Raw genomic sequence first — 10,000 nt, 5'->3', positions numbered from 1 at the left:
TCTTAGAAATGTGGGAGTCATCCCGACACAGACTTGTCATTAGTGCAGCACTGCAAGCTGAAATATGATCTGGATGCATTTATTTTCTTATTGTTTCTCGTGTTCATGGCTGTGTTACTCTCAGAGTTACACTAGAGGGCGCCCTGATCTCATCAATGACCTTCATGTGGAGACGTGTGTTTGCTCAGTCTTTACACTTTAACTTGTGTGTGTGTGTGTGTGTGTGTCTGCGTGTGTGTGTGTGTGTCTGCGGGTGTGTGTGTGTGTGTCTGTGAACAGAACGCACACAGGTCGAGTGTGTCGGTGTGACGGATGCTCAGACTCCAGACGGCAGACGGCACAGCAAGCGCGGACAAGACTTCGTCAAGAAGAATATTGAGGTATGAGGAGAATAATGAGGTATGAATAATGAGGTATGAGGTCACGTCAGGCGTCTGTGTGTGTGTGAGGAATGTGTGTGATGTTGAAGGTGGCCTCAGGGGGAGGGGCTTCCTCCTTCTGCAGAGCGTTTGATTGGACAGAAATGCACCGAGTGCAAGATGATGTCATCAAGAGCTTTGATCTGTTTTCCCACCATAGAAAAAATGTTTAAAAAAAGATATATTATCTGCTAAAGCTTTATTTATTCATATTTCAGCTTAGATGAGCTCAGTATGAACGCTTATTTCTGCCTTTGAGTTTTTGAGTTTATATAATTTTCAATTCTTAGAAAAAAAAGTCCGAATTATGAGATAAAAAGTCGCAATAATTTTTATTTTATGTTTTGTTCTGCGGCAGAAACAAGCTTCCATGGCTACAGTCATGAACTACAGTACAGACCTGAGTCACATTTGAATTATAAACATGGAGAGATATTCATTCATAACAGGACAGAATGGAGTAATTGTGATGTTCAGATAAAACTGCTCTGTGTTTCTCTACTGAAGCAGTTCCAGATTCAGCACTGCATACAATTATGTTCTTCCTCGTTGTCCAGCACTAATATCTAAACATTCTTACATCCAGACACATTTAAAATAAAAAAGTAAAGTCTGATGATTTTATTACCTGTGTGTGTGTGTGTGTGTGTGTGTGTGTGTGTGTGTGTGTGTGTGTGTGTGTGTGTGTGTGTGTGTGTGTGTGTGTGTGTGTGTGTGTGTGTGTGTGTGTCCAGCTCGCCGGTGCGTCAGGGAACGCAGTTCTGCTCACACAACAGGAGAGAGAGAGAATAGAGGAACTACTGAGAGATCTGGATGAAGAACAGAGTGATCCTGACCTACTGACTGACCCTCAGGTACACACACACACACACATACGCACACACACACGCACACGCACACACACTCACACACGCACACACGCACTCACACACACACACACACTCTCTCACAAACACACACACACACACACACTCAGAAGTGGATCTTCTAAAAGTGTCATATAAACATGTGATTAGCCAATGAGAGAAATCCAATCTGCTGTTCCACATGTGGAAGCTTGTTTCCATCACGGAATAAAAACACGTGAAAAGATCTCTGCCACTTTTCATCTCACAATCCTGACTTTTTTTCTTGCAGGTTGAGATCTGACCTCATCATTTATTGTGCGATATAAAGTCAGAATTGTGAGATGAAAGTTATGATTATGTAATGTTCTCCGTGGCTGCTCTGGGTCCGTGGTTCCTCCGGCTGAAGCGCTGGCTGGTGTTTACGAGCTCTGCTGTATTCCGATCTCACCGCCGCAGTACAGCGTCTCCTTTCCTCTGCTCACCGTTTCTGTAATTATTGTTGTGAAACCGAACGGGATCGCAGAGGCTTTTTCCGATGGAAACTTCCTGTTATTGCGGGAGCGTGTTGTGGATGTTCAGCAGATGTTGGATGTCGTTTGGACTCGCAGATCATTTCTGACATCATGAAAGTGTGTGTGTGTGTGTGTGAGTGTGAGTCAAGTCAAGTCACCTTTATTTATATAGCGCTTTTTACAGATTGTATTAAAGCAGCTTCACAGTGATAACATGAAAATAATACAACAAAGTTTGTTTCCAGAAGAAAATGGCATCATCGTCCGCCTGAAGTAAGGCAGATCAATAATACTGTTGAGTAATAAATGTCCAAGGCAAACAGTGGCAAGGAACCAAAACCCTTGTGAGAACCCAGACCCGGTCTCAGTTCTCCTCCGCCAACGAGCGAGCAGTGATTATGATCCGGGCAGCATTACAGGTCAGAGTGGGTCAGAACATTAGAGTAGTTGGAGGTCGGAGTCATCACGCCGGCTGGCACTTCAGGGATGAGTCCGAGTGCAGATCTCGTTGACTTCAGTAACCGGGAAGGGACTGGTTGTCACCCTTCCTTGACTTTGATGGTTCTGTATGGTGCCCTGGTGGCCTGTATACAGTAGCCAGCACAAAAGTCGAACGGGATTTATCACTTACGCTACATAACGTTACATCACTTTAAATTAATTATATTTGAAACTAGGTTTCTGAGTAATACTGAAGAAGATATTGCTGGACGTTACATCAACACCTCCTCCTTTGCCTTTTAAACCAGCCTCGTGTTTATAACCGTAATCTTGTGGGGTGGACTCATGTAAAGTAATGTAATTGTCTGGTTTTAGCCAGGTTTCTGTCAAACACAGCACATCTAGGTTATAATCATACGAAGGCTGTGATCATATCATTAACTATAGCGCTTTTGAAGAAAGGGATCGAATATTCAGCAACCCAAGCTTTATCATTTGTTCATCTGCATCATATTTGTTATTCTATTTGTGTGTGTGTGTGTGTGTGTGTGTGTGTGTGTGTGTGTGTGTGTGTGTGTGTGTGTGTGTGTGTGTGTGTGTGTGGCACAGCGGGATGACCGGGATCAGTCTGAACTATTCTAGTTCGGCAGTAGATAATAGTCCTCCAGACAGAGAGAGTGACGGGAGTGAAGGAGAGATTTCTGTCAATCATCTTTATTTCTACAGCTCTTTAAACAGGGTTCATACAAGCTGCTTAAAGTCTTTTAACTGCAGTCCTGGAAAACCCTTGAAAGCAGCCATATTTACACAGTGTACTTGATTTAAATACAATATATATGAATTTTGTTGTTATTGAAAAAACACAAATATACTGTTTTCACTGCAGCTGATAACCCCCATCAGACCCTTTCTCCATACGAAGTACGCCAGCATTATAGTATAAAATATTATCTATTGAACAATAATAGCCATTATATACTTTGTATTTAATATATTATTAAATACGTTGTAAGTTGTATTTCGGGTGCCTTATATCTGTAACTTGAGTTTGAAATATCCTGAAGATATTGTTTGATAAGTGCAATATCACAATAAGTGATTGTTTATAGTACAATAAGTATAAATTTCGTGACCCATGTGACTGGTTTTGTGGTCCAGGGTCACATTTAATGGTCCACTTCAGTCATGTGACTTTTCTGAGAAAATGACGTCCAATGATCAGCACTTTTTCTCAGTCTCTTTCTTCATGTGCTTTTGTTTTACTGTGGTCATAAATATGAGGGAAAAAGTCAGATTTCCAGACCAAACCCTGACCTTTCTTGTGTACTGTCCAGTTACGCATTCAGAAATGAACATATACAGATCACAGTTAGCTAGAGATGTAATAATTTAGGGCAGAAACAATGATCTCATTGAAGTAATTCCGAGGCGCTCGTGTTCCTCTGAGCTCACGCTCGTTATATTGAGATCTTTAATGACCCATCAGTCTTTCCTGCACTGGGAAGCGAGACAAAGCTGACCTCACGCTCGCCGCTCGGCCTCATGGGAGATTTGCTCACTGGGAAACAGAAGGACGTTAGTCAAGGCTTAGATATTTGGCTTTACCGGGCCGGTTGGACGGGCGATCAGATACAGTGTGACGTCCAGAAGCAAATGCCAGGTGCAAAGCCTCAAATCTGTGACCGGTATTGAAAGCAAATAAAATAAGAGTTATTGAGAAGCTTTCAGTCGAGTTGAACAGAAGTTTGCTTTACGATATATAAAGCCTCCGGAAAAAAATCCTGCTTTCCCATGAATCAAGAGGATTTTTCTGACCCAGTTGGCAGATATTTGTTCGTGTTTTAAGCACAAACTCACTTCATTTTGATACAGAAAACAGGATTTAAAGTCCCCCTGTGGAGTAACTCCAGCGTTTACTGTAGTGTATGTGTGTATGTGGAGTTATTAATCTGCTGTAACACACACCATGTGTAAGTTCATAAGTGGACAGCATTGCTGAGTATTTTCTGCTTAAAACTGCAGTGAACCAAAGACAGTCTCAAACACACGGTTTGAAATCGCTGGTGTTTCTGACGTCACACACTACCTTGACCAATCAGATCAACGTGTGATCGTCCACCAGTGGATCTCTGAGTGAGTGAGTGAGTGGAGGCGGGGCTCATCTGCATATTCATAGAACTGTGTAACCAATCAGATCAACGTGTGATCGTCCACCAGTGGATCTCTGAGTGAGTGAGTGAGTGAGTGGAGGCGGGGCTCATCTGCATATTCATAGAACTGTGTAACCAATCAGATCAACGTGTGATCGTCCACCAGTGGATCTCTGAGTGAGTGAGTGAGTGGAGGCGGGGCTCATCTGCATATTCATAGAACTGTGTAACCAATCAGATCAACGTGTGATCGTCCACCAGTGGATCTCTGAGTGAGTGAGTGAGTGGAGGCGGGGCTCATCTGCATATTCATAGAACTGTGTAACCAATCAGATCAACGTGTGATCGTCCACCAGTGGATCTCTGAGTGAGTGAGTGAGTGGAGGCGGGGCTCATCTGCATATTCATAGAACTGTGTAACCAATCAGATCAACGTGTGATCGTCAACCAGTGGATCTCTGAGTGAGTGGAGGCGGGGCTCATTTGCATATTCATATAGCTGCGCATACTAAATGAGGCAAGGGTGTCGAGTTACATTCAAGATATTATACAGGCATCAAGACAAAAAAAACGCTTTTATCTCACAATTCTGACTTTATATCTCACAATTCTGACTTTATATCTCACAATTCTGACTTTTTATCTCACAATTCTGACTTTTATCTCACAATTCTGACTTTATATCTCACAATTCTGACTTTATATCTCACAATTCTGACTTTTTATCTCACAATTCTGACTTTTATCTCACAATTCTGACTTTATATCTCACAATTCTGACTTTATATCTCACAATTCTGACTTTTTATCTCACAATTCTGACTTTTTATCTCACAATTCTGACTTTATATCTCACAATTCTGACTTTATATCTCACAATTCTGACTTTATATCTCACAATTCTGACTTTATATCTCACAATTCTGACTTTTTATCTCACAATTCTGACTTTATATCTCACAATTCTGACTTTATGGGCCCTATTTTAACGATCTGAAACGCAAGTGTCAAAGTGCAAAGCGCAAGTAACTTTGTGGGCGGATCCCGGCGCTGTTGCTATTTTCCCAGCGGGATAAATGACTCTTGCGCCCGACGCAAATCTAAAAGGGGTTGGTCTGAAGTAGCTTCATTATTCATAGGTGTGGTTTGGGCGTAACGTGAAATAAACCAATCAGAGCGTCCTCTCACATTCCCTTTAAGAGCCGGCGTGCTTGTTCCACGGCGGATCGCTATTATAACGGCGGATTTGCCAGGCGCACGCCAGGAGCGATCACAGCCGAGGAGACCGACGTTCTCGTCAGGGCCGTAAAACAGAGAAGTGACATTGGGGATGATGGGAGAAACCCACCCAAATTAGCTTCGGTTAAACAGGCGTATAATTTGGGTATAGTAAATGTGTAGCCTAATCTAGATTTTTTTTTTTTTTATCTAGATAGATATTTTTCACATCTTCACGGACACAACAATGATTTCCCTCGTGTGTTAATATTTTTCCTTGTAATAATGTATGATTTGCAAAAATGAAAACTGCTGCGTCTGTTTAGATTAGAGAATCAAAGTGGATGCGCGTTAACATTATGGCCAAGCACGCGCCCTTAAAATACCACATCACTAACGCGCAACGCGCCACTGTCTTTAGACTGTTTTTTTCCTGGTCAATGGCGCAATTGCTTTCTAAAACTGGAAAATAGCACCATGGAAGTTTTGCGCCGGAACACGCCTTGTCTTTGCGCTGAACCGCCCCCGCGAGCGCAAGTTCATTCCCTAATTTACCGACGTGCGTCTGTGGAGGGAAAAGTCCGCTGTGCGCGGGTGCAAAATAGGAATGATACATGCGTCGGTGTTCAAAGTCAATTGCGCTGGGTGCAAGATAGGGCCCTATATCTCACAATTCTGACTTTATATCTCACAATTCTGACTTTATATCTCACAATTCTGACTTTATATCTCACAATTCTGACTTTATATCTCACAATTCTGACTTTATATCTCACAATTCTGACTTTATATCTCACAATTCTGACTTTTTATCTCACAATTCTGACTTTATATCTCACAATTCTGACTTTATAACTCACAATTCTGACTTTATATCTCACAATTCTGACTTTATATCTCACAATTCTGACTTTATATCTCACAATTCTGACTTTATAACTCACAATTCTGACTTTATATCTCACAATTCTGACTTTTTATCTCACAATTCTGACTTTATATCTCACAATTCTGACTTTATATCTCACAATTCTGACTTTATATCTCACAATTCTGACTTTATATCTCACAATTCTGACTTTATATCTCACAATTCTGACTTTATAACTCACAATTCTGACTTTATATCTCACAATTCTGACTTTTTATCTCACAATTCTGACTTTATATCTCACAATTCTGACTTTATATCTCACAATTCTGACTTTATAACTCACAATTCTGACTTTATATCTCACAATTCTGACTTTATATCTCACAATTCTGACTTTATATCTCACAATTCTGACTTTATATCTCACAATTCTGACTTTATATCTCACAATTCTGACTTTATATCTCACTATTCTGACTTTATATCTCACAATTCTGACTTTTTATCTCACAATTCTGACTTTATATCTCACAATTCTGACTTTATATCTCACAATTCTGACTTTATATCTCTCAATTCTGACTTTATATCTCACAATTCTGACTTTATATCTCACAATTCTGACTTTATATCTCACAATTCTGACTTTATATCTCACAATTCTGACTTTATATCTCACAATTCTGACTTTTTATCTCACAATTCTGACTTTATATCTCACAATTCTGACTTTATAACTCACAATTCTGACTTTATATCTCACAATTCTGACTTTATATCTCACAATTCTGACTTTATATCTCACAATTCTGACTTTATATCTCACAATTCTGACTTTATAACTCACAATTCTGACTTTATATCTCACAATTCTGACTTTTTATCTCACAATTCTGACTTTATATCTCACAATTCTGACTTTATATCTCACAATTCTGACTTTATAACTCACAATTCTGACTTTATATCTCACAATTCTGACTTTATATCTCACAATTCTGACTTTATATCTCACAATTCTGACTTTATATCTCACAATTCTGACTTTATATCTCACAATTCTGACTTTATATCTCACAATTCTGACTTTTTATCTCACAATTCTGACTTTTTATCTCGCAATTCTGACTTTATATCTCACAATTCTGACTTTATATCTCACAATTCTGACTTTATATCTCACAATTCTGAATTTATATCTCACAATTCTGACTTTATATCTCACAATTCTGACTTTATATCTCACAATTCTGACTTTATATCTCTCAATTCTGACTTTATATCTCACAATTCTGAATTTATATCTCACAATTCTGACTTTTTATCTCACTTGCGATTTCTGTAACGCAGGATCTCTTGTGTTCTTCAGGTGTTCTCCGCCAGTGAAGGTTTCAGTCCCGAACCGGCCCAACTCCACAGTCTCCGTCTCATCGACTCCAGGCTGCAGCTGCTACTTCCTGTTCATCACTTCCTGTCTGTGAGGAGCCGCTGTTCAGAGCACACTCAGTCTCAGGTGCGGCCTGCTTTCACTGAGGTCCTCTTCACCTGTCGCGTCACTCGCATTCAGGGTTGGGAGTAACTAATTACTGTTAACGGTTTCTGTTAGAGCGCTGTCGTGTTAGCGGCCGCTAAGCTAATCACTCATGATCTTTACAACGGAAGTGAATCAATCAAAACTAACTTTATCTGGACAAGAACCCTATTCTAGAGCTGCTGTAAAGCTGAACACTGTTACTGTAATCTCCTGTGATCTCTGTGAAGCTGCTGTGGAACTCTACACTGTTACAGCGCTGTATAGATGAGGACACTTGACTAAGTAATTTAATTACTTTTCCCTCGAAAAAGTAAAGTAAGGGATTACTCTTCATTTTTCTGTACTTCTTTACAGATTCTTCTGATGTAATTGAGCTAAATACTGTGTATAGACCAATCCAATCTAACGTACACACTTTATGAGGAGCTCACTCGTACAAACTCGTATAGATTAGCCATCTTGTAAAATACGGACGATATGTTGTGAGATCAGACTCGTATAATAAACTAGAACAATTCTATACTGTGCAAAAATACCGGGTTTAACATCTAAATGTACTCTGATGTTAAAAATATTTTTTTTTTTTTTATGTCACCTTCTCCCTTTATCCCTCAAACTGTATTCGGGACAAATATGGAAAAACATTTTTTATTTTTCCTAAGTTTGCCACCTGAACACACACAATCTGACTCAATTCTACAATGTTAAGTGGTTGAAAAATAAAACTCCTTAATTTCGCGTTCATGGACATGAATGGGGAAAACTACAATTCAGAGCATTTTGTTTTTTATTTGTCGCATAAAAATCAATAGATCCACACAATGCAGACCGTACGCTACTGGTTTATTCATACCAGTTTGGCACCATTTACTTTTTTGAGTTATTGAAATTTGATGTTTTTTATTTGAAATAAATAATTAATGATCTACTACTTTGTCTTTTCCGTATAGCATGGTCAGCTTAGATTACTATTCTAACGTATGATAAATCAAAAACTTAAGAGGTTAAATTGGTTATAACAGTGTTTTCTAGAGTTCAGTCGATATGCAGCGTTGAGTCCTCCAGACATCCAGTGGCTGCTCATATCACTGCTCTTCTGATATTAGACCAGCATATGACACCAGATCACAGTTTTGTATTTATTTTAAGTTTTTTCTATAGTTAAAGAAATATTAAATATGACATAAAAATACTTTAATTTACATAGAAAATATGGTACTTTTAGAGGTAAATAAATTCAAAAATACCCCCATAAATTGATAGTTTCTATTTTATCGAAGATAGTGATATAACATTTATTATTATTTTATTTATTATTGTTTGGTCAGTTTAAGCATTAAGTGCAGTTTCATGTGGTTGAGCTTGATATGGGGTTTAGACAGTAATTAGTAACTAGTAATGAATTACTTTTGTAGAGTAACTTGCCAACTCTGCTCTGCGGATCGTTTGGTGTTTGTGGACTTATAAGCGGATCTGAATGGTAATAGCCGGTCTTCATAACACACACACTAGTGTGTGAGCATCTGGACTGCATCTGTGTGAGTGTGTAACAGAAGCTCATCTCTACACCAGGCCAAGGCTGAAGACGTGTCGTAAATAATGAAGTACTGAGCTCCATTTCTCGTGATTGGCCGTTTGAACCGGTTCCCGGCGGCGCTGGTTCTGGCGCACTGATCTCAGGAGTTTAGAAGCTCGAGTTCCTGTTGCTTCAGAACGAGTGAGACTCACCACAACAACCAGCGGATCCTGCTTCTGTATATAATGTTAAATAATGTTCCTCAGTGTTTCTGTCTGGCACAATACCTAAATATTCTTAAAGTCCTCCTGTAGTCAATCATTTGATCTCTTAAACTCCTCTTTGATCACCAAAATCACATATTTAAACGTTTTTTTCCACTTCATGCCTTTAAATATCTTGAATGTAACTCGACACCCGTGCCTCATTTAGTATGCGCTGTTCTATGAATATGCAAATGAGCCCCGCCTCCACTCACTCTCTTAGCC

The 10,000-nt window shown here is 39.4% G+C and overlaps 1 protein-coding gene across 4 annotated transcripts in view; it reads left to right on the top strand.

Annotated features, from left to right (window-relative positions):
- The window catches only part of fsip1 (fibrous sheath interacting protein 1), a 24,527-nt gene that overhangs the window by 5,760 nt on the left and 8,767 nt on the right, over positions 1-10,000 (top strand). For all 4 annotated transcript variants that reach the window (XR_013799911.1, XM_079632070.1, XM_079632072.1 and 1 more), the window contains 3 exons: positions 280-380; positions 1,154-1,273; positions 7,832-8,077. Coding sequence is in view for 3 of the 4 variants with exons in the window: in XM_079632070.1 (XP_079488196.1) it covers positions 280-380; positions 1,154-1,273; positions 7,832-8,041 (431 nt within the window). In the remaining variant the exon portion in view is untranslated. The remainder of the gene's footprint in view (positions 1-279; positions 381-1,153; positions 1,274-7,831; positions 8,078-10,000) is intronic.

Source organism: Phoxinus phoxinus (genome assembly GCF_949152265.1).
Source record: "Phoxinus phoxinus genome assembly, chromosome: 13".
Lineage (NCBI taxonomy): Eukaryota > Metazoa > Chordata > Actinopteri > Cypriniformes > Leuciscidae > Phoxinus > Phoxinus phoxinus.
Note: the sequence above shows the minus strand (reverse complement) of the source record. Positions and strands in the feature narration are given on the sequence as shown.